Source organism: Rhea pennata, chromosome 1 (genome assembly GCF_028389875.1).
Source record: "Rhea pennata isolate bPtePen1 chromosome 1, bPtePen1.pri, whole genome shotgun sequence".
Taxonomy (NCBI): domain Eukaryota; kingdom Metazoa; phylum Chordata; class Aves; order Rheiformes; family Rheidae; genus Rhea; species Rhea pennata.
In genome coordinates this window covers 115,733,874-115,760,061 of record NC_084663.1, presented here as the reverse complement: position 1 = coordinate 115,760,061, position 26,188 = coordinate 115,733,874, and the positions used below count along the sequence as shown (strand labels likewise).

The following is a 26,188-nucleotide window of genomic DNA, read 5'->3' as shown; positions in this document are numbered from 1 at the left end:
ATCTGTCAATCTATTTACTTTTTATAAGTGGCCTAATATTCTTAATATATTTATTAATGCTATGTTATCTATAAAGAAGAAGAAAAAAAAGTTGACAAAAAGTCTCTTCAGTAATTTTTGTCTCGTTGCAAGATAAAACTTCAAAACAGTATTTACAATAGTCCTTTGCTCTAGCTGCTACCTATTGTACATGCACACAAAGACACAAAAAAAGCTAATATACATTCTGAGGTAGGAAATGAAGAATTCCACTGGCTTGTACAAAATTCTTCATGTTTTGTAAACCACCAAAACCAAAAATGTTTTCCATTGTGAGGTTCAATACTTGATTCTGATGCAAGAAAAACATCTAAATAACAAAGCATCATCAGTATACAATACGCATCTACTATAATGTAAAATCTGTAAGAAGGGATTACTTTCCATTGCTCTTATTTTAGTGGCTGAATTTCTTCCTCACAAAGTAAAAGCAGGAAATCCCGACAGCTCATATCCTTATTACACTTTTTAAATATGTTTATACTTAGAGCACAAGCCATTTGAAATATACTACAGGTTTATCCATAATAGCATCCTGAAGATTAAAATTCTGAAATAGATCTTTACTGGTCCCAGTGATCAGAGAACACACACATTTGTAGGTTACTTTAAACACAGCTAAGCACTAAAGTCAGTAAGAATTTGGTGCCTGAAACACTGGGGAGGGGTTGGGGGAGGGGGGAATAGAAAAGAAAATAAAATCTGCCCTTAGCCTTTCACAATACTGACTCCAACACATCACGAACAACGAGCTAGAAGGTGCTAGGATTGTAAGTCACTATACAGTAATGAGCAGCATTTTAACAAGCATATGGGATTTAGATGCTACAGGATCCAATGCACCCTGTATGAGCAAAGAGTTGCATTGGTTTCAAACTTTTGCCTTTCCCAGTCTGTTGTCACCCCTCCCACAAAAAAAAAAAAAAAAAAAGAGAGAGAGAGAGAGAGAGAGAGAGAGAGAGAAAAAGGAACAGACTTCTGCACCTCAGCCATTCCAAACAGCTTAACTACAAACTGGAGAGCTGAGGCAAACTGCATATATTCTATAAAACTGGTGTTGTTACAAAGGTGGGAACAGCAGCAAAGTAACGAAGTGTTCCAGGGCCCATTTGCCAGATTCTCCTTATAATATCCTATTATCCTAACACACTGACAGCAAAAACATTTTCAGAGTTGTATATGCTTCTTAGGGTTTGTCTGCTGTGGGGAGGGGAATCCGAAGAGGTAAGAACTCCACTTATAGAGGTTAGTGTGCATAAACATTTATTAAGAGAATTGTTCTTGAGATGTAGAGTGGCATTAGGTATTATGGCATAAATCAGAGTGAAGTCTACTCTATACCTGAATGAAATGAAAACTTCCTCACAAAAGACACCTGTGTACACAGTTTATACTTTCAATCAACTTACTTGAACTCTCCTTAGCATCCTACACAGAAAAGCTCCAGGACTGACACATACAAATTACCTCCCAGAACCACACAGAGCAAACCCAAAAGCCTGTCAAGTAACATAATGACCATGTACTTGTTAATGTAGTTTCAAAAGATAAAATTGCATCTTTTCTATCACTTTGTAAGTTACTTTACAACAATGTTCAATCCTCACTCTATGTTGCAATGGTGAGCGCCTGACAATAGAAGAACAGATTTACTCATCTGTAGTGCATTTGTCAGTCATTTGCTGACAGAAGTCTGTGATACCACCACTTTGTCCATGTTGTTCCACAAGTGAGGCTTTCTCCAATGTTGTTACAGAAACTGGATGCAGTTCTTGTACTTGACTAAAAGTTGCATCACACACGCTTTTCACACACTGATAGCAAGAACTCTGCTCATTTGTAGATGTAACATCTGAAAGACCATCTGCTAATTCCATACATGATGGTATCACAAGTTCGCTATCAGATGGAGCTGTTCGTTCTCTCTCAGGGAATAAAAATGAAAGTGGACAATCTGAGGAAGAATATTTTGCAAGTATTTGTATTTGCTCATGACTCAAGGCTGCTTCCTTACACACCTGTTGGCAAAGTCCAGTCAGATTCTGTTTTGTCTCACCCAGAGTTGACAAAATGTGGTTTCTCTCCTTCAGTAAGTTCTCCTTCTCATTTTGCTGCAGAAAGAAAAACATTTTTTTAGACTACATTTTACTTAAAAAAAAAAAAAAAAAAAAAAAAAAAAAAAAAAAAAAAAAAGAAAGAAAAAAGAAAAAAGATCAGGTTTCTGTGTTCCTATTAAAACCAAAACAAGACTAACAGTCTTGAAACAGAATTATTTCAGTAATAAAAGTAAACAGCAACACAGTGATATGCCTATTAAAAAAGGGCACTCTTAAAAATGTCATCAACTCAATTTAAAGTGACTTTTCAGACGCACAACTCTTCCAAAACTGATACTGACAGCCTAAAAAATAGTTTTCAGTTATTAAATGAAATCTAGTTCTACTTATTAAAATTTTATTACTCTAAATGTTTCCCAAACATCAATTCTACAGGATAATACATTTGAAACTGCTACCACTGAATCACCAAAACTGGTAATCAGAGCAGTCCCTAGAGATTTACATTTAAAAAAATTAAATGCTTAAGGTCAAGCCTCACATTTTCACTCCTGATACTATTCTAATAGATGAAAATAAACTCAAATCTCAAGAAGCACCAAGTCTGTGGCTGAACAAGTAATATAGCTAAGAATTATTCCTAAAGTAAAACATGGAACAAATTTGAAGAAATAAAACTTGTTAAAATTGTAAACAAATGATCTTCTCTGGAAACACACTAATTTTGTTTGCTTTAAAACACTGACTAGAACACTGGAAGTTAGAGTCCAACATCTAGTCCAACCCCCCTGCTCAAGCAAGGTCACCTACAGCATATGTTAGACAAGGTTGCATCCAGGCAGGCCTTTAGTATCTCCAGAGAAGGAGACTCCACAACCTCTCTCGGCAACCTGGTCCAGTGCTCCATCACTCTCACAGGGAAGAAATTCCCCCTCACGGTCAGGCGGAACTTCCCTGTGGTTCAGTTTGTGCCCATTGCCTCTTGTCCTGTCACACGGGACCACTGGAAAGAGTTTGTCCCTGTCCCCTTGACACCCTCCCTTCAGGTACTTGTACACATTGGTAAGATCCCCCCTCAGTCTTCTCTTCCCCAGGCTGAAGAGGCCCAGCTCTTGCAGCCATTCCTCACAGGGCAGATGCTCCAGTCCTCTGATCTCATATTCCCTCTTGCTGGAGAAACCCCATACTGCAACTTTACAATTTCTTTTTGAGAGAACTGACTAGCTTTACGTGGCATTTTGCAAGAGACGCAGTTGCTGTCCATCCTTTTTGCCTGTAATGATTAGAAAGGCTGCTTTGCTAACTTCCACTAGTCAGCATTCTGGGAGCAGCTGTTGCCTGATCTCTTAATCTGAAATCACTTCATGTACATTTTGGATACACAAAGGCAACCAGCTGTGTATTATGGACTTACAAAATGACACAGACTATTGCTCAACACTGACACTTCTATGTTCAGAAACAGTTTTGCTGTATAATTCTTTTTCCTGTGTGAAGTAGTTAACAGATAAAATCACTTCTTTAACACATTTCAGTATTATTATTTTATTTTACGAACATTATATTAATGTTGTCGAGTACTGTCAATTAGTTCCAAGGTCATAATAGTATGTGATTATCAATTGATTCAATATGGAACAGCATTTTTTTTTCCAAGTATATGCAGAACTTAACGCAAGATTCAATACTCATTAATAAGTATCAAATGGAAAAGAGTTCTATTCATTGAAAATTATATTCTAAATTTTTTACTTAAACTTTACAAAGTCATGAAATTTTGAGACTTCTAATACAGCTGGCTGAAGATGAAAAAATTCACTGGTTCACTGAGATGGGAAGGTGTCCTCAGGAAGTCTGCAGTCCAACCTCCTACCCAAAACAGTCAGCTCTGCAATTAGACCATTTTGCTCAGGGCTTTGTCCAGCTGAGTCTTGAAAACCATGAATGAAGCCTGCACAACCCCTGTAGGCAACCTGCTCCATTGTCTGCCTGTCCTCATGGAAAAGAGTTTTTCCTTATATCCAGTCAACACGTCCCATTTCAGTTTATAATATCTCTTCTCTCATTGTAAAGAGCCCAGCTCCATGAGCTTGATGACCATCCCATAAACATGGGCAGGCAGCTGTTAGGCCCTGCCACAGTGGTGTCTTCTCAGGCTGAACGAGCCCTTGGTCTGCCCATCTCTCCTCACAGAAGTGCTCCAGTCCTGACTGTCCTTGTGGCCCTCCCTTGACCTTGCTCCAATTTAATCAAGGCAGTTCTTGTACTGGGGCCCAAAACTGCACATACTATTCTAGATGGGGTCTAATGAGTGTCAAGTGTAAGGGGAATAATCACTGTCCTCAAACCACTGGCTGTGCTTCTGTTAATACAGTCCAGGACTCTGATGACCTTTTTTCTGCCAGGGCACACTACTGGCTCATGCTCAGCATGCTCTCTGCCCAGACCCTCAGAGTCTTTTTCAAAGAGCTGTTTCCCTGCCAATTAGTCCCCAGTCTGTACTAATCCAGGTGGTTAGCCTGTCCCAGGGGCAGGACTCTCCTAAGAAACACATCTAAAAATACTCTGTTTTTTGATATCTGAGAAAACAAAAGCCTAGTAAGCAACCAGTAATAGAAATTAATACTAGAAAACATACTGTACAAACTGGAAATGAAGATAATGGATCTAGTCAAATAATTTCCTAATAAGCTATATAGTACACCAGGTATTATCTACTTGCAAGGGTTTTCAAACCATCGCTACAATATATACTCTTTCAAAGTCATGCTACAGAGAACATCTTGAAAATATCAAAGAATCTAACAGTTCTAAAACACATTACTGACCCAGCGAAGCAGGAAAAGGCAGAAGGAGTCATACCTGAAATAATCTGGATGTACCACAGCCTTTCACAGATGTCCCCTTTTGTCTCCTAACATGGAAACTATGCCTAGATAGAGCTCAGAGTTTGCTCATGGTTTACCTAAGTCTGATAGTCCTAAATGTTAACTGTTATTATACATACTTAATAGTTCCAAAATGAGGTCTAAATGCTGAAGAAATCTTACCTGCACAGTTGGAAAAAAGAAATAATTAGAACAAGTTTGTGCCTACAGCACGATTCAGAGCTCAGATCTGACCTCACAATTCTCAACTCTCATTTTCTAGAGCTTGCATTGTATTATCTGAAAAACAGCAGACACTCATTCTCTTCCAGTGCTGGTCCAAAGAAGAAAGGATATTACACTATGACTATTAGTCACTTATTCTATTCAGTCAACTTCATGACTAAGGAAGTCAACTTCATGACTTACTGAGGAATTGTATCTTAAAAGAAAAAAAAAAAATCAAAAATCAAAAAAAATTCAACTGTTTCACAATATCAACATTTTTACATAACAAGCAGAAATAAGACTAAGATGACAAAAACACACACTCAAAAAGTTTGGAACTGTCAGAAATACAATTTTTCTTCAGTCAGAGTAGTATAGTAAGACTTGTACTAATGTGACTATTTGGTTTCTCTTGCCCCTGGAACATCATCTTCATTCAACACACTGAATGGACTTGCTCTGTTAACATACCGGGCTTGTATGGCACTGTAGGCCTGCCTTATCTCAGTTGTTTCAGAAGCAGAAGTGTGTGTAGTGAAAGATGACAGAGCACTTCAAGAAAACAGTTTCTAGTCCATAATCCTTTGCTCTAATTTTACTTCCTTTTCACTTAAATGTCAGAAGTAAAAAGGTACTTACATAGTTGCACATGTACCTACTTGATAAATACGTATCAAACTCATCAATGTAAAGCACAAAGTGTAAACTATCACAAAAGTAAGAATTAGGAGAACAGTAACCCGAAGCCACTGAACTATGCACTGAACTATTGCACACAGCGCAATCAACCATAAATTAGAAGAGTGGGTCAGAAATAAAGACTGAAGAAAAAATCCACAATGATTTTCTTGCCAGAAAAACTTCAAATTATACATCCCTGTCTGAAGTTCTGCATTTAACTTTTTATTACTTTTTAAGAAAAGTTTAGGAATCATTCGTCTGTGTAATTAAGCTCAATGCTTATGGGCTTCAGAAACAGTATTCACCAAAAACTATGTTGTGATGCACTTTTACTCGAATGGAAACAAAAATCACACACAGAAGGAAAAATGTGTGCTCCTTAGAGTGGGGCACAAAAAAAGTCTAGAACACTTATCAAGAAGTTATCTGTAAAAGATTGGTAAAGTCTTCCAAGTTTGATTGGATAGAGTAGTAAGCCACTTTACTTTCAGAATACTGGCAGATATCCAGTCAAGATATTTAAAGAAATACTAATTCAATAATAATGAATATTTATACATACCAGTTTTTCAATTTCAGATTCAAGATTTTGTATGCAATCAAGCTTTCTTTTACGACATCGCTGTGCTGCAATTCTATTTTTACTTCGTCTTCGGATATCATGGATACAGTCCAATTGTTCAGGAGTCAATTTATGCATTTTCAGAAACGATTGGAAATCATTTCTGGAAAGCGAAATGATCCTCTGTGCATTAAATGGCAGTTTTACCTGGAATGTGAGATACAGTTCTGAATCAAAGGTGAAACAGATACACATAAACAGTAGCAGTTCAATCAGTTTTAAGTATTCTTTAAAATAATAATAAAATAAAATTGCAGGTTGTAAGTCCAAGAAAAGGGCAATCTGATATAGCCATCAGGTGAGGAGGATAAATCCAGGGGTTCAAGAAGATGAACTGCTGAGGCACAGGAGAAATAACTGAGTTACACTAGAGCTTCATAAGCATATTCAGAGCAATCACTTAAGTGATATGCCCTGAAAAAATAAATTATGGTGAGGTAGTATACTAAAATAGGTGTCAAGAATCACTAACATAGTCTGTTTTCCCTAAACTGTTACTAAGACTGCAGTCTGTATGCATTTTTATACCAATAGTTTTCTGCAAAAGCAGTTCGTAGTTCTGCAGAAAAAGTGCATCTGTTTTTAAGACGCAGAAGTCAGCTCAAGGTTGTATTTGTCTTATACTTTTTAACACTGGAGAAAGAAAGAACCAGGCTCTTCCTAGTGCACGTACCTCTGAGCTACAGAAGCAGTACCTTCAGAAACATAGGCAGGTCATTAAAACTAAAACTGAAAACAACCTTCCCTTTAGAAAATAATCATCATGTTTTATGAAGTACCCAACTAAACCTTACATCTGAGTATATTAAGCAGCATGAATACATCATGTAGCTATAGCCACTTTTTTTTTTTTTTTTTTTTTTTTTGAAAGGGTGCAGGGAGGGAATCAACATTGTGTTTGTTAGGTCTCAATGGTGACATAAATAGGCAAATAAATGGGCGGAGCATTGCTCTCTGCAATGATGTTATTTACTTCTTTCTAATGTAAAGATGGGAAATGTATTTAGCTAGTTCTGGGCCTTAGCTTGGCCTGCTAACTTTCTATACTGGTTATAACTTCTACATCTAAAATTCAGTAAGGCCCTAGATCTTGAAAAGAAAAAGTAGTATTTTAAAGACTATTCAATTTTTGTGACATTAAATGATACGTCATGCACAGAATCACACTGCAGTTCTACAGTTCTAAGAACTGTGACAGAAATCATTCTATTTTCTGCATACAGTAAGCTTCATAGTATTAGATTACTTATGGCATCTGTCCGAAATGCTATCAAAGCAATGGCTTGAAGGGAAGAAGTGCCAATGATTTCTGCAGCTGGAGAAACAAATACAACCTAAGTTACAGAGAAGGCAATACCCTTAAACCAGTCTTAAATACACAGTTAATGAAGCCAGCTTGAAAACAGAAATCCCATTTTGCAGGAAATACAAAGTATTAATTCCCTCCCATCTTCTCCCTTTAAGTCAGAACAAAAACATTTTGAATGATGTTTAAAGCAAAGTTTAGTTCTTTCTCAAAGTTTAATTGAAACAGACAACTGCACAACCCTCCCCCCAAAAACCTCCACCAACCATGGTTCACTTGCAACCTTTTTGATAAAGTTGTTCCAGAAAAGTGTCTGAAAAGATCTATTACTCAAGCATGTACCGCTCCCCAGCTGACAAAAAATAATTGTGTAAGTCTCTGTGAATTAACTATTTGATCTTCCACATAAATCTTTGAATGGTTACCTGAAGACTGAATGACAAATGAGACTCTAAATAAGCAATCACAAGTGGCAAGAGGCTTAGAATTAGGTTTCTGAAGAATGCCTCAAAAGATAGAGAAGCAAAGAACATACAAGAATGTCCCTACCTCACAATCCTGTTCTCTTGCTGAACAGGACTCGCTGTCTCCCTCAGTGTCAGTCTCCGAATCCTCTCCCAAATTTATCACATAATTATAGGGACATTGTTCTTGTTGCTGTCCCTGAACATAGTCTCCACTGTTTATTTCAGAGCTGTTGGAGCATCCTTCGGCACTAAGGTTGCTGATAAAGGGGCAGCTGACAGAATTCAATGTTGTGAAAGTTCGAGGGCAAGGTTCAGGGCTTTCACTGATTCTGATACCTAGCCACGGACACTCCGATTTTTTCCCTGAATATACTGGTTCAAAGCATTCTTTTGCTACTGCAGAGGGCAAGTGTATTTGGCAGGCTTCTGTACTGTAAATATCACTCCAGAACCCTTTTGCTAGATGTTCTGCTACTTCTCTCTCCACACTGCTTCGATCACCAGCTGATGTAATGTTAGTGGCTTCTCTAGTGCATAAATCAACCTTTGAAGATGCAGCATCCTGACTTTCAACTTTGTCATTCCTCAATCCAGTACCAGTTATGTTTTTTTCAGCTAAGACTGTGTTGCTTTGCATACCACTGAAATTCAAGTCACCATATTGCTCACATGTATGTAAAAAAGACACAGAATTAGGTCCATGAGGTGCAGTAGAGTTTTGGGGGAAAGCGGCAACATCCACTTTCTCCATAGGACATGAAACACACTGAGTCACAGAATCCCTCTTTGTTTCTTCCTTTTTCTCACTCTCATCCTCTTCCATTTTTACCTGAGTCTCTTCACATTTTGATACCAGCTGCATAGGCGCACGCTCCTGAGCTTTTTGTATGCTATCATTATCAGATAATTCCTTCTCAAGAAAAACTCCAATTGGTGGCACCTGAGTATCTTTAACACTGGAACTGGAGTCTGAAGTATGAACTTTGTCATTTCCAAAAGCTTTCTGGAACTTCCTATACTTTGGGCATAGGGAAGATGAGCTTGAAACATTACCCCTTTCTAAATGTACAGGATCACACGTTTGATTAGTAGTATCTTGGAGAACAGGAGATGCTTTAACATTTTCTTCATCTTTACAGAGCTTTGTCTGAGGAGTTTGAATACATTCTTTTTCCAGAAGTTCCTCTGCTTCATCCTCTATTTCTATATCTCCATCATCAGCATTACCGATTTTAGGGTTTATTTTCTGACAACGCTGCATACAACATTTCTTCCTGGGACAATCCTGTTGATCCAATTTACAATCCAAAAATTTGAATTTCAGAAACTGAAAGCAAGATTCCTCGATATCACGTATACCCAAAAATTCAGCACACTTGCAAACTTCAGACACATTGTCTTTATTTAAAATAAGTTTAGCTGTGTATGCAAACTGAAGCAAAGGACTAAATCCTTTAACTGTTACCTATTAAAAAAAAAAAAGAGAAAAGAAAAGAAAGGAAAAAACACATTAGTATTGCCAGCTTCCTACTTGGTGAAACCTTGACCAAATCCACATTCGCCCTTCTCTTTAAGAATATGCTATATGGGAAAAAAAAGAAAAAACAAGTCTCAATGTACTTCCTCTTCTAGCATATTGAGCAGTTTTGTTGCCAAGTTTTCAGTTACAGTCCAAGTGTTCAATATGGGTTTGCATAGAGAAATGCGCAGAACCCATGTTCACCTGTGAACAAATTGTGCAATACAGAACAAGGCAAAACAAGCATTCGTTGTATAGAGAAAAATCTGCCCACGCTCATTTTGAGAAAAATTTCCTGATATAACAATTCCATTCTGTATACTTTAGGACAATTGTTTACTTTACTGTGATCAATCTTGTGAACAGTTCTGACAATATAATACTAATTACCAAAAAGACAGCTGTACACTGAAAACCAGTAGCTGGAGTTCAATTTTATAAAGATGTCTTTCAAATCCAAGTTATATGTGAATTATTCTCAAACAAGATCACAGCACTTTTGGTATTTAGAAGAAAACTGTTTTGAAGAGCAATTTTTGTTATTTGCTCAGTTTCAAGCACCACTGATAGTAAAATGTTTAGAAAATGAAATTTGACTACTCGAGCTTTTGTTACCGTAGCCCTTCTTATTCCCATAGGTTAAAAAAATTGAATTCAAGAACTCTACACCAAAATCAGTTACTCTGAGTTTAAAGTCTCCTTGGAGCAGGTAGATTTATTTTGAACAGTTTAGTTGTTATCATCTCAGTCTCTATTGCAGAATAAAGTTACCTCAGAGGAAGTGCAAAGGTAACAATACAGAATTTTTGTTTGTTACAAACTGAGCAAGATCATTTTCTATAAATGAAAAAAACTGTAAGGAAATCGGTTGGAAAGCTGTATACAGACTGTCTCATATTACAGCCTTTAGTAAGGACAAAGCAGTATTATCCACTACTACAACCCATAAACTCAAGCTCATGTAGTTACCTTCTCTTATTGGGGGGGGGGAGGGACACTATACTGAAGAAAGCAGTATGTTAATGTATCAGCTGTATTGAATTCTTCTGCCAGCAAAGTTGCTAACTATACACTAAAATTTAATTTATGAATTAGGTCTCCCCTCTCCTCCAAAACTGTAAGTAACGCATGAAAGGAGGTTGAAATACCTCCCATAGAGACAATTTAGCAAAAGATTTTAAATTCTTTTGACTTATCTGGAGAGTTCTTAAGATAGCATATGAAATATGCTCTTGAGACAGCATACTGACTACATGAACACATTAATTCATACTTAATACTATGGAGTTCACAATATAATACAAAGGCAAGCATAAAATGCAGAGTTTATTTAAGGCTCATACGCTGGCATGACTAAGTAACTTAGTCAATAAACCATTTAGTAAATCTACAAACAGATGATGTTTATACAAGAAACTTAAAATAAATACAATGATATTTCAAAAACTGTACACTTTCCACATAAAGTAGTTCTAGAACCTCTTATTATCAAAAACTGGAAGGATCAAAAGAAGGGCTGCTCTACATTCCTTATACTTTCTCCTGTGCATCCCCACCATCTAGCTGGCTACCTGCAAACAAGATACTGAGCTACATGGACTTCTGGTCTGACTGACCCAGAGGAGTGATTTGTACAGAAGTCTTACTTAATTTGTATTTGGGCTAGAATTCTTAGAATAAAAACAAATAATCAAGAGAACTGACACCAAGTTGTCAGTGTTTAGTTTTGATAATATAATATACATGAGCTACTTTAATTCCAGGAATACTTTGGTATTTCACCCTCACAAGACTGGTGTCTTTCATTTTAAACTTTAAATACTTCAGATGATTTAAAAGGTTAACAAGGTGTCAAACTATGTGATTAATATTTACTTCTCTTAAATATGTAGCTTCACAAACTGACTCATTTCAAAATATTTAGCAGTTCCCAGAAGAGAAACTCAAGCTGCTGAATCTTAAAATGTTTTTACTAAGCGATCAGATCAAATGATTAAAAGATGAGAATCGCTGTTAGTATTTTTGCTTGTTGCTTCAGCAGATTTAGTTCTTAGGCCAGTAATGTTAAACAATACTGTTAAAAGCACAAACTTAACAGGACATAATAAGTACTATGATTATGATTTTCCTCCGTTTTCTTTACAAACTCTAGTCTCTGCTCACTCAGGTTTATCATTCCTGATGCTTCATTTTTCCCCCCACCTGCCCTTCAATTTCAATATGTATTTCTTATTCTTCCAACGCTGTATTTTCTCCATTACTCCAAAACAAAGTTCTCTCTTCATCATGGCAGGGGAGAAGAGATTACACACAGAATGGTAGGGAGGTTGGATAAAAGCGACACAGTGGTGTTACACTGTAACAGACCGTGTTGTAACAAATTCATTGATCAACAGTGAATAGATCACTACAGCTCTTTACAGAGATCATGAGCCAGCCACCCTCCCTTTCCCCCTCCCTTTTTTTTTTTTTTCTTTTTTTTTTTTTTTTCTTAATAAAAAGCAAGAAGATTCTTGCAACAGCACCTGAAATAGGTGCTTCGCTGGCTTTGTAATGCATCTGTGGATATGCCTCCATAGACATATTATAAAGCTAGCAAAGCACCTATTTTAATGAGGTACAGGCTTTTTGAATACATCTTCTCTATGTTATTAACATTCAATGTAGTCATGGGCATGGACAGACCAACAATAATCTCCTAACATCACTAGAAATAGTGAGTGATGCTTACTTTTCCTTCTGCTTTAAAAGATTCTGGCTGAGTTGTAAACAATTTACATGTTGTTTTCCACTCCAAAGCTGACTATAACCAACTGTCTCTCAGGAAAATACTGTTCATAACTTCTCAGCTATAGAATCAAACCTAAAGCAACCTATTCTCCACGTTATTGCTACTTAGGGGCACAACTAGAGCACTTATAGATGAAGAGTGAAGAACCTCTAAGTGCAGTGCTGAACAACTTAATTCTTGATCCCCACAACCAAAAACCCACAGAACTCAAGAAGGTTGAGTGGTATATGAGTTTAAAAAAAAAAAATGTTAAGTCATCACTAACAGCTCAACTACTAGTCTGTAAAGGATGGAAGGAGCTTAAATGCTATATCTGGTGGCTTACTGCAAATACACACAGCATCAAATTGCAGTCAGATTGCAAACTAGGGCCTACTCTCACAGTTTAAGGAAAAAATAACCCATCTTTCAGGTCTAAGCCTGTAGTGTGCAGGTGCATTTCCACCCCCCCCCCCAACCATCAGAAACACATCACAATGTTTACGCAACATGATGTCCAATGTTCGGGGGGGGGGGGGAAGTAGGGTGAAAGCAGGATGACCTACTCACAATAATTTGTCATGTCATGTCTCCTATAACAGGACTATTCACACCTAGTTAAATACCGCCTGGAACCTTTATATGTCTTGGAGACTTCAGGCATCTAAAAATGTATTTTCTTTCCTGTGGATGACAGGTTCTAGCTTGTTCCCACTGAACAGCTCTAAATTCAGTATGACTTAATATGATGAATTTATGGAAAAAAAACCACAAATAATTGCAATATATTTTCTCAGCTTCAAAAATAAAGCAATTCCAGAGATAAACTCAAGACAGAACGGGTGAAACTCAACAGCAGCAAGCCTCAGTAATTTTGCAATCCAGGAATATAAGCATAGTTTTATTTCTCAAACATATGCGTTTTGAAACATATTCATCAAAATAAATCTTGAAAGGATTGATTTAAAAGTTATAGAAGCCATGCCACTTATTTATTATTCCAGAAGTATTTCCTTTTCATATAGGCAGTCTAGTTCTACAATACCTCTCCAGCATTTGAGGACCATGCCAGATACCTGTTTTTTGTCTAACTTGGGTACTTTCAAGCATGTGCACAGTTTTAGAAACAATATCCACTTAAGTAAACGTAACTCCCATATACACTTCCCAAGGCAGCATTCACATATACTGAGTTTGTGAAAAACACAGTCTGTCTAGCCCTTACCTTAATCAATGGCAGCCTTTCAACTTAGAAATTCTCTCCCCGCAGTTCTTAACTCTTACCTTAAGAACTACTAATCTCAGTTAAGCACCAGCCTATTGTAAAATAGAATTGAACATAACAGACTAGAAGCACTGGCAGGTAAAACACAGAAGCAAGTAACACTCACCTCTTCCGGTAAAGTGATGATAAGATCAGAATCCAACTGGCCCACAATTCTTGAAAGGAAGTAACTGCTGCAAGCTGCAAGCACAGCTTTATGAGCCCGAAATCGCTGATCTTCCACTAAAACAGTAACATCACAAAGAATATCTTGCTTTCTCTGATCATTGAGATTGAGAAGTACATTGGTACCATGTACTGAAGACTCGTATGCAAAAACCACGCTATTCTTCTCATTTAGAGACATTCTGTATCACAAGTGTTAGTGTAAGCCTCAGTGGAAAGCATGCTTCTATTCTTCAAATCTGGAAAAAAAAAACATGCATTTAAAATCATATCCCATAGGAACATACTGAAATGTGAGCATAATAAGCAAACAGTGAAAAAATACACTGCCTGTTTTAATTATTTTTAAGAGCTAAACACTACACTTAATATTTCATACTGGTTAACACATGAATACACACTTACATGCATTTAAGATGCCCAAACCTTAACAGGTACATCCTAAAACACACATTTTACTACTAATAAATACTACTAAAGCTGCAGAGCAAAAAAAAAGTCTGACTAAGTCACCGTGTGTGCCTTCAGTGGTAGGATCATAGAATCAATAAGGTTGGAAGGGACCTCTGGAGATCATCTAGTCCAACACCCCCCCTACTCAAGCAGGGTCAAAAGCAGTTTTTCCTCAGCAAGTGTTGAAGAATAATAATTTCACTGTAACTAAAAATTATTTAAGCATTTATTTTTCAGTATATTCTGATGCCAGTATTACAGAAATGTAGACAGAAACAAAACCAAGATGCTTTAAGCCAAATTTCATCAAGATGCAATACAAGCTACTTGTGCTCGCTGATTCAGCCAGTATAGATTAAGGTATTTGTGTTCCATCTTCTTTCAAGAGAGTTCGTCTGCTAAATGAAGTTTGCCTTTACTTACATCAGTTCTCTTTTTTTCCACCTGCCTTTAATTCTCTAATGCAGTCTTTTTCTCTTCTGCTCAACACTGTCATGCTTGCTAAAGTTTGTTTTTATAACAGACCACTGATAAGATCACCTGGCAATGAAATTCCTTTTGCAAGAAAGCAAAGTTCTGAAATAACACTATTTATTGGATAATAAAAGTTATACAATATTTAAAACTTTGAAATAAACTCATATATAAGTGCCCTGAAGCTATTCCTGAACTCTCAGTATTTGAGAAAAGAGCTAGGGAGAAGACAGCCCTTTTATAGAAACCAGAGTCTAGAAACACTTAATTCCACTCTTTACATTTTATTTCTATATTCCTACTTTGGGCGGAGGGGGGATGTCACAATAGATTGAGCATTTCAGTTATTAAAAAAAAAAAAAAGAAAAAAGCAAGCAAGCAAGCAAGCACAGTAAGAAGTGTTCTCAGATCTAATACTTGATCAAGGGACCATATAATTGGATCTGGAACTGTCCTACCAGGAAAATATGATGTTACTGGGAACAGTAGTGTATTAACAAATTGAACATTTAGAGATTGCACTGGACTATTTTACCCAAAAGTTACTATAACAGAGCCTGGTTGTTGAGACTCACTTTAGCTGACACAAGACTACCTAATCATTATATTGCTCAATAGTTTGCTATGATATGTCAGTTCCCAACAACAATAAACTTGTAGCCAATGCAAATCCTCATTTTTTAAACATGGGAAAGCTTTCACAATTGGAAAGAAAGAGGCTATGGGTATTTTTAAATATACTGAGGAGAAGAGAGAAAAAAAATAGAAGAACACACCAAATATCCCGCCAGCTATACTGTCTCTGTCACAGTATAGCTAGACAAGAAAAAGTTCCCTGGTGTGACATTTCCAGTAGTGATAGTAGCATAGACTAGTAATGTATCTGTAGCAGTCTGGTCTCCAGTGAAGTACAGAGTATCAGCATTATTTTCATTTCCCATTTCTAATGGAATACTGAAGAGTAAAAACAAATACTTAGAGTGTAACACACATTAACACGCTTAATCTGACAGAAGGTTGTATTTCCAAATGTAAAGATTTCACGAAGTTATATCAGGACTATTTTTTACAGGATAAAAGGTTTTTTTGAGCTATCTGAAATACAAAATGCAGAAGATAAAAGGAAGCATTTTTTAAAAAGTTTCTAAATTTTGAAATGCTTAATCCTATCTGTTTTCTTTGTAAAAATCTAATTGCTATCACATCTAGTAAGGAGATAAATCAAAAGGAAAAGAACCAGAAGACTGAAAATGCTCACGAAAAATCATCGAACAGTAAAGGGAAAAATTTAACCACTGTAAGAAAATTAAAACAGTTTAGAGAAGTACTGGCAAAGGTCAAATTGGTGAATGTCTTAACTCTGTTTTCTAATTGTGAAATAAAGGCATGCCCCTGCATTTATGCTAGTATTTATCATGGAGACCAACCAGGCTTTTCATGGTGTTTAAGCACAAAATACAGCTATCTGTAATCCTGTTCTATGTACACTCACAGGAAACACAACCATATATTATAATAGATCTTCATTCCACACAGGACAGAACATCTCTTCTGTAAACTATTTATTTTTTTTCTACTCTTTAACTATTACCCTAGAGCACTTAGAAATTATTTAATTGATTCCATTTATAGATGGACAAAAAGGGTAAAGGCATAAAGTGGACAAAATAATTGAGCAGTAATGTTTAAAGCAGCTTGACAATTTGAAAGTTCATACTGCAACTCTTCCCCTGGCAGAGACCTCTGTAGGCTATACTGTTGTCTGTTTTAGATAATTTAAGCTTCTACAAGTTTTGTCTTTTAAGCTTTTTTACTTAGATGATTTATTTGAAAGCAGCAAGAAGCTACAAAAAAGAAAAAAGGACATTCAAAACAAGGATAACAAAACTATTTTCCTGGAAATCAGACTAAAGCTCCTATTCTACTATGCTCTCATTTTAAAATGAATGTTCAAGAAAGAACCACTAAAAATAGGCACAGATAACTTGTAAAAAAAGTACCCCAAGAATCAACAGACTACTGTATATTTAAAGCACTGTTAAAAGTTGACTGTGTCAAGAAAAAAATATATTCAAGAATATTGCTCAAGGTATTTAATATAGCACGATTACCATCAAAACTAAGAAGAGTCCAAAAAGATCTTCCAACGCTTAAAATAGTGCTTAAAAATGCAGGCTGAAAGAAGAAACAATATGAAAGCACGCTAACTACAATTCCACACTTAATGGAAGAGAACTAGTATTGTCAATACTAGGGCATTCTCAAATACCTCTCGTGAAATTCTGGACACATTATAACCTCAGTTTTGAAAAAAGTATATAAACATATTGTGCATATACACTCTGTGTGTGTGTGTATATAAAAATCTCCAAAAGGAGTACTTGCAGCTGCATGAATTAAGTTCTACTTTGTTGTGTATAAAGCATAAAGCTCCCTTTATCAGACAGTGAATTTGAGATCAAAAAATGTTTTGCCTAAGGGCAAAAATACTTTCTCCTAAGTACTGAGTATAAAACTTCACCCTGAATTATCAAAGTGAAGTGGCACTCATTTTTCCCCCTGCTAGCATATGACTCAATGGGAAAAACTACATCTAACAAATATCTGTAAAATTACCACATCTTCAGTAGATTTAAACATCTCTATTTTAAACTTAATATATGTATTTTATTTTTCCCAAGAATACACAAGAATCTTACTAGTTTAATAGAAGTTAGGACAGTAGAACTAAGAACACTAAAAAGGGAATAGCAGTTTCTTTAAATACACAGTGTAAATATCAGAGCAAGATACCTATCCAGGTTCACTGGCAAATACAGACTCATTTTTTTCCTCACACATCTGAAGTTTTTCATTAGTTTACATTACAGACATGGAGGTAATTGCCAAGTGTAAGTTACTTTAAGTAAAATCGGATTTCATATATGTTCATGTGATTGCTTACAATTGGTAGAAGTTGCTCCTTACCTCCTTGTTGACTGCAGAATAGAACAAGTTAGTTAAATGATCCTCTAAAGAAGGGACTGAGAGTGAAGGAAATGGAGGGAAGTCACTAAAATGCAGTTCTTCAGGTAAACCATAAAGTCTCCTCATGTGATGCTAGAAGAATATATATATGTATATATTCCAAAGATAACACAGTCATTATGGTTGAGCTCAGATAAAGATATAAGGAACTGTTGTCACTAAGTTACAGAACGAATAGAATTATAGATAATATTATCTTGGAATAGATAATATAGGAGTAGGAACACATTACTAGAACAAACTCATAACAGTGTGATGTACTTCTCACCCATAAGCATGGCACAAGATAAATTAACTAACTTTCATGCTCAGTAGCACTACTACAACAGAGGAGATCCTTCGATGCAAAAGTCTGCACTCAAATTAATATCTTATGGTAAACAAGGAAGTATTAGGCCAGAGGTGAGGCTCTGAAGCATTAGGTTGTCACTGAAGCCTCACAAAAGCAAGCACAGAAACCACCTTACTTCCACACACTTATGATGGAGCAAAACAACTGCTTGATAAATGAAGTATAGTCTCCTAAGAAAATTCATACTACTAAAGAATCTAGGAAGAGTTTTGTACTGCCTTACCCAATAAGTCTTCCTAGGAAATCACTCCTACAAGTCACAATTTGACAATGACAAGTATCATTTTCTCAAGTTTTTAGTACTGAATAGTATTTTTCTCATTACGCAAAAAAATAGCAAAACACACAGAACACATTCACTCAAACAAATATTTGCTTTTTCTGTTGAGCTCAAACTTCGCAATTAAATTAAAAAAAAATCTGTATTGTGGAATAATACTTGCTAATAATGCCTAATAATTTTACTGGGGAGAAGGGGCGAGAGGGAAGGTTTAAGACTGTGGTTGCAAAAGATGGATGACATGAATGGGTATCCCATTCAAAGTGGCAATTTATATATCTTGCCAGAAGCAAGAGTATGGATGCTAAAACAGTATTTGAAACCTAAAAACAATAAAGTAACTATACCACCTATCAGCTCACTGCAAATTTTAACATCAGTAGCCATTAGGTTCAGCACTTACCCAGATGCCACCAGGTAACTACCAGAAACCTCAGCTTTTCTGTACAAAAAGATGACTTCTAAAACGTCAACGCTCTGTCCACAATATTTTATAATGAATGCTAAACATACAGAATCATAAACTGAACCGACAAATAAACACAATACATTAAATCTTAAAGTCGAAAAAAGTTATTATTCAATGCAGTGAATGAATATTAAACAGATTATTTTGCATCAGTTTAATTAACCCCCTCCAAATGCCATACAGTTTAATACTAAGCTTTTCAATAACTTACAGATAACACACATGCTTACAATCGTTTTACTGTATATTGCATTGCTCTTTTTGAACTGAAAAGACAGAAATAAGTTGGAGAAGTCTTTGCCTATGACAGCTGCCAGGAACTACCACAGAAAAAACTTAGATGAAAAACAGGATGGTTAACACACAGGTAAATTCAGTGCTCTTCAGTTTGTGTTCAAACAAACTGAATTTAAAAGGAAAAAGGTGAGAGATTTCAGTAAACAGAGAAACATGCTTTACAACTAAAGAGAATGTCAGGCTGGTTGAAGCTGGAAAGATCCATTGCTAGACCTAGAAAAAAAATCCTAACTAGAAAGAATGAATGAGTCACAGCAAAGTCTCAGAGCCTATGGAGCTTGCTTAGGGCAAACAGCCAAAAAATATTAAAATGGCACTTAAAACAGACAGAGGATTGAGACAGCAAACTACTGTCATTTCTGCTTTATTTATGATACATTTATGATTCATTTACCAAGTTACTTCTGCACAAGGTAAGTTCAAGTGTTTCAAATGTCCTTAAAAACAATAAAACGAGCACACAAATCTATGGAAATCAATGATGGGTGCACTTCACTATCCGTAAGGCTAGTTCCTTTAGGAAAGATGTAGCTGTTTTGCTAAACTGACAATCTGAGCACTTGGGGGTAAAGCTAAGGACATGGGGGGGAGGGAGGGAGGAAAGGGGGAAAAAATGCAGTGTCTGATTTTCCTCTACCTCAGTGGGAAACCAGAAGCATTCATTCTAGCAAGCATCCAAGCCTAACGAATGTCCATGAAAGGAGAATTCAGACTCACTTTCAAATAAAACACAGGACTGTAGTTATTTTACTATCCACTTCAGTAAGCTTAATAGCAAGGGGATAATAGTAATTTTAAAAAAGCTCAAATTAACTTTTGATTCTTTAAGCTCTGCAAAGATAACCATAGTCTTAGCAAGAATTAAGCAAATATAATGAGCTACAGAAGTTATAGCCTATGAAGCTGAAGTCAGTGTTTTCTTGTAAAGAACAAAAAGAGCTTTTTATTTATTCAAATGGTCAATAAATCCATTTCAGAGATGCCTAAACAGAAGAGTTAATCTTTTCTCCTAGACTCAGGTACCCATTTTGTGGCTCTACTAACAATCAACCCATTCTAAAAGCATTCTTTTTTTCTTTAAAAGATATCACAAACTTTCTGTAAATGATCCAGGACTGAGTTACAGAATTTACTAAAAACACTAAACAAAACTAGTTCCTTATTCTTGGAGGACTTAATGGGCAACCATCTACTAATACATACAGGGTATCAATCCTCTGCAATAATCACAGTAATTTTCACATGCATGTATACAAGTAAAATTCTTGAAAGGAGCAGAGTGAGGTTCCTCTGCGACAGTTCCAGAACACAGGCAGGACACCTTCCAGCTCACCGTTGTCTGAGCTAGTTGAATTTGGATATGCAGACGCAAATTCAGTTTGGATGATTATCACAACAAAATTAACAAGATTAATTCACCATCACATAGTGTTCACTGACAACAGACAATAAAGGTCTGCTCAGTAATCTTATTAACTTACTCTTTAAACTCCTAAACAGTTGAAAAGAACATTATGGAGGAAAAAAATAGCTTAAAAAACCCCAAACAAGAACAACAACAAACCTCTTCTCCCGACACCAAAACACTCGTATATACACACAAACAGAAACTGGATGCTATTCTTAACTTTTGTGCGGATCTCTTGATAAGTGACTTTCAGCAAGTCACTTATTTCCCTCAGTTTCTTAGGTGAATGTTTACATTCACTCTCTTCTATGAAAAGTTCTGTCATCCATAGTTATCCCTTTGTGTATTACGTCTATCATTTACTACTGCTAAAACAAGATGACTAGATATGAAACATTTCATTCAAAATACACGATAAAGGTTTCTTTTTTCCTGAAGTTTTATATCTGTGTCCTTCCCCCAACTACCTCTCCTTTTAAGGAAATAAAGTTATGTTACAGATGAATGCCTAGGGCAGTTAATAGCTGCTGATTCATTATGTTATGCTGACAAGGCATGAACAAGCATTTTAGTGCTTGCTTTCTTCATCTTTAGTTCAGAAAGGTTTTAAAGGAACAAAGTGATTAAAACCAATAAAAAAGTTAGCTCTAATTCATAAAAGCAATACTTTCTCCTCTTAAAAAATAGGACTCATCTTTAGATGATCAGCACATTCATAGTTGAAACTCCAAATTGTATTCTATGTTATTAGTCTAAACACCTGGGTAGTATTGATATCACAGCTAAATTACATAAATAAATTTTTAAAAATTGTGTGCTTCTGCAACACAATTCATACCACAGCACTTTGACTCTTGTCAAGTCACAAGTGAGAATTAAAAAAATAAATATATAAAAGAAAACAACAACAAAAAAAAAACACAACCAGGAATTTGAAGTCTGGGAAGTTACAGATCTGCACTGAGAGTCCTAATTTGTCTTTCAGGCGTTAAGCCTTAAGAGTCACTTTAAAAAAAAAAATAACAATTTACAAGCTATATAAGAACTCAAGGGAAAGAAAAAGTTTGTCAAATTATATCATCACAGAAGTTGTCCACAGAGTAAAAAGTTTCGAACAGCTTATCTGGTGAGATGATATCAAGTAGTCCATACCAAAGCCAGGGGAAAAAAAAAAAAAAAAAAAAGGGAAAAAAGAAAGAAAGAAAATTATTTTTCAGTTTAACATCACCTCAAGGACAACTGCTTTAAATGTCATCAAACATCATTTTTTCAGAGATAAAAATCACTTTGTAGTGTTTGTTTTTTTCAGTGTAAAAAAAATTACTGTGAGTGAACGGATTTCAGAGCCTCATTTGCAACAGAATCCCACCAGTTGCAATCCTTCATTTCCACTAGTACTCAAACAACAATGTACAGAGTTCCCGAAGACATGGTTTACCTCAAAAAATTCAAGAAATATTAGTAAAAATTAATTTTTTTTAATGAGAACTAGGTTAGATCATAAAATGTTTATTTAGGATAAGAGGCAAGTTAGCATAACATAAAGCATGCACAGCTAACGTCTACTGTCTACTCCTGCCTTTGCTTAAAGGACAAACACCTTTGCATTTATATCTACATATTCTACTCCTTGCCACAGTTAAACTAACCACACAAATTATTTTAACATAGATACTTGAGAATGGATTCTGATAGTCAGTAAAAATATTTACAAAGAATAATAAGTTAACTGTCTGCACTTCTAATGGATCTTAACCAGACTTAAAAATAGGCAAGAAGCAACATGAAAGAACTGAGAAAGCAAACATATTGGCAAGTCAATTAAAATACATTTCAAAGAACGAACTCCATAATGTTTGTGGTATTAGCTTTGTATCTCCTCTAATTTGTTTCCACAACTGCTTTTTCCTGCAGCATGTGAAACTGAAACACAGTTCTAAGATATTTCAGAAATAAATCAGAAGAACTTCAGAAACACTTCTATGAAACAGAAAAGCATACATATATTTATTCAGAATTAATAGTATTTATATAATAAGAAAAAAAAAAAAGATGCAGAAGAGCCAAATTCAAAGGGTAACATTTTAGTAAAGACCTCTTTCAAATCACATAATGTTTCAGTTTTCCCATCAGGAAACTATAGACCATTTCCTATCTCACACATGCTGTTAAAAGCCACAGCCTTACAAACTCAAATGTAAGGAAGTATTTTTGGTATGGGACCATACTAAACATCTAGGTTAAAAGGGGTGTAAGCAGGAACAGCAAACGTTATTTACTTATCACTTATCAAAGTACTAGCCAACAGGCCAAAATCAGAATCCAAACTCCTACAAACATTCTCTTTAGAGCTAGAAGAAGCAACTCGCAAAGAAGTTTTCTCAATGTAATTCTAAAGACTACTTGAATAAGATCTGCATTCTCAACTGAATGCATTTTGGCTGCTTCTTCTGTCCAATGTATTTCTCTACTGTTTCCAAAGTCAATCTGCCCTTCTTTTTAAAGCTTCAGTAGCTGACCAGTCAATTGAGCATTACTCTGACCTGCCAGCTTACGTTTAGACCAACTACTGTTCACTAAAGATTTCCCTTGATACTACCTAGCAAGAACAAATTCTTCCTCCACCCACAAAAATATCTTAACTGAAAAATACAGAATACTGCTAGAGATTAATAAACTTTTGTGACATTGCTTACAATTTGTTATAGCCAAGTGAGCCTTTCTGTGACTCCCTACAAAGCATTAATCTCAGAGGTGGATGGAAGCAGGGGAACTGCAAGGGGTCCTAATGTATTATAAGTACTTAGGGCATACCAGGATGAATTTACACAACTTAGTAGTTACCTCAGCAGTTATTTTTTGCTCACCTGAGATTTTGTCTCAATCCACTTCTGCATCAACTAACATGTTAACTATATTTTAACTTAGGGTTGCATGTAAACAGTACTCATGATATAAAGGTAAATACTGCATAGGATTTTTCAGTTCCTAAAACTTCTTCACAAACCTTTCAGTGGCAGAACTCTAATGAACAACTAAAATGCCAGCACTCAGATATAAACAAATCATTTGACCAACCCACCATGCCCTCCTCTTACATCAAAATGCCCAGTGAAATGAGAAAGACAGGTCTACGATTACCACGAAACCTAAGAGGAATTTATTAGAGTACTTCTCATTTTATAAAAACAAGGATAAAATAAATAAATAAACAAACAAACCCACTCTTGAGTTACCTTTTCCTAGGGCTAAGTTATCCGGGACTCACACTACTCATATAAAGCAATCTCTGTTCTTCTCCTAAAGATATCTCTAGTCTATCTCCACAGACAGTGGCACATCTAAATGAATGTATATACTTTTTAATATTAAAAAAATTCTAATAGCAGAAAGCAATGACAGAATAATGTGTTGTTCTTCACAGATATAATCAACCTTATATATATTGTATTTTATTAGTTTAAGATTATTATTGCTCAAAGTATCTTTAGTAAAACGATTTTAGAACCTATTAAGCAAATAAGTATCTATTTCCCCAAGATCTTGCACATTTTTGAGTATAAAATACTCAATTTATACTCAATGTATAATTATATATACAAACACAGAAACACACTCTCAATATAAAATACTCACTAGTAGATGCAACCTGAACTTTTATATTACTGTTCTAGTCAGAATCAGAAGAGTTTGGTTCTAAAGTAAATTTCCCAGACACCTTACTTACTGTAATTTTGTTCAAAGAATGGTCTTGGGCTAGAAAAAAATGGGTTCTTTGGGGATGAAATTCAACTGGAAAACATACTCCAGAAGAACATCTAAAGATCCACCAGAGATGGCTTGAAGCAAAACCTTTCAAAAGGTATATAATGTGGATATTCTGTTTTCAGAAACAACTGTTTCTCCCTGCAAATGTGCCATTTTCAGGTCCTGGTATTTGCTATTACACACACATAGCTTTACTCATATACATAACAGAGCAAGAAATTATGCTGCTTAAATCACCCTTAAACTCATAAGCCACAAAATAAAATTTGGATCATCTTAGGAGCTTTAACTTGGACTCACCATGTTTGGTAGTGTGATTCTCACTTGTTTTCAGTATGGCATATTATTTTGACGTAAGAGACTACATTACTAGAGTATTCATTGTACTGTGTAACCTTAGTTTGCAGTTTTTCTTCCTATATTACAATTACTCCACTACTAAATCATTTTTCATGCACCTTCCTCACACGCCTCAAATTACATTTCAAAAGTTACTACATAATCATATACAGATTATAGAGTTATCTTTGACTGCTACAATGTTTGCTATTCTTTTTATTATATATTCAACACGTGTTTCAGAGGCCCTGGTTGTGTATGAATTTAGGATTACTGTCATATTAACATACTGGAAATGGAGAACGTAAATATAATGTGACAGAAAAGCAAGTGACGATTCTTTTACAACTACTTCATTTTCAACATGCCCCAAAGCATGCCAAGGATTTCACAGCACAGAACAAGACAGACAGGATTTAGATCTCTTTGTTTACAGTCTGAAATAAATCTTCCTCGGCTTCCACGAAGGGTAACAACCACTAAATACACAAGATTCATTTTTCGCCTAACACAGCTATCACTGGATTTCCAGCGCTGCGGAGCTGCCCCTTTCACACAAGGCCGGCGAGTGCAGACGGGGAGAGTCACGCCTGTGTCACCAGAGCGCACGGCCACATGGGCACCCGCTAAAATCGGGAGAGTCACTGAATAACGATCCGGAGCCCGAGCCCACAGCACAGCGGCGTTTGGCGCAGCGCCGAGCCGGACTTCGAGGGGGTGGGAGTGTGTGTGTGTGTGGGGGGGGGGATACCTGAAGGTACGGTACTGTCGGGTCGTGGGGCGGAGGGACAAGGCCGCCGCCCGGTGCCCAACGCTGCCAGGGAGCCGCCGCCCGGCGCCGCCCGCCCTGCGCCGGCCTGACGTCCCGGCGACAGCGGCGGGGCCGCCACCTCCCGCGCCGCCCGCCGCCCTCGCCCTGCCTCCGACAGCGCCCGCCCGCCCCGCCGCGAGACGGGCCCCACTACTCCGGCCGCACAGCGCGGTGGGGTGGGACGGGGGGGACACAGGGACTAATACCGCCGCTGTAAACACGCCTCAGCCTCCTCCGCCTCCCCCCGCCCCGAATGGTGCTGCCTCGACCCCCCCCCCCTTCAGCCCAACGGCCAGTCCCAACGGGCACCGAACGGCCCCGCGCCGCTCACCTCAGCGCCGCCCGCTGCCCCCGCGCGCGGCCACCGCCACCCGTGCGCCGGCGGGTGGCCGGACGGCAGCCGCCTTCGCCGCCTTCCTCCTCCCGCTCCCCCTCACCGCGCTGCTCCTGCCACAGAGGCTGCGGCCCGACTGCGGCGAGAGCAGTCAGGTGACTCCCAAACAA

General features: G+C 36.8%; 1 protein-coding gene across 1 annotated transcript; it reads right to left on the bottom strand.

Annotated features, from left to right (window-relative positions):
• Window positions 1–1,285: 1,285 nt before the first annotated feature.
• BACH1 (BTB domain and CNC homolog 1) lies at window positions 1,286–26,188 on the bottom strand. Its single transcript, XM_062598268.1, has 5 exons — window positions 26,016–26,188; window positions 13,948–14,245; window positions 8,350–9,732; window positions 6,435–6,641; window positions 1,286–2,150 (listed from the first exon to the last, which is right to left on the bottom strand). The coding sequence occupies exons 2-5, from the start codon at window positions 14,185–14,187 to the stop codon at window positions 1,689–1,691; spliced, it is 2,292 nt and encodes a 763-aa protein (XP_062454252.1). The 5' UTR covers window positions 14,188–14,245; window positions 26,016–26,188; the 3' UTR covers window positions 1,286–1,688.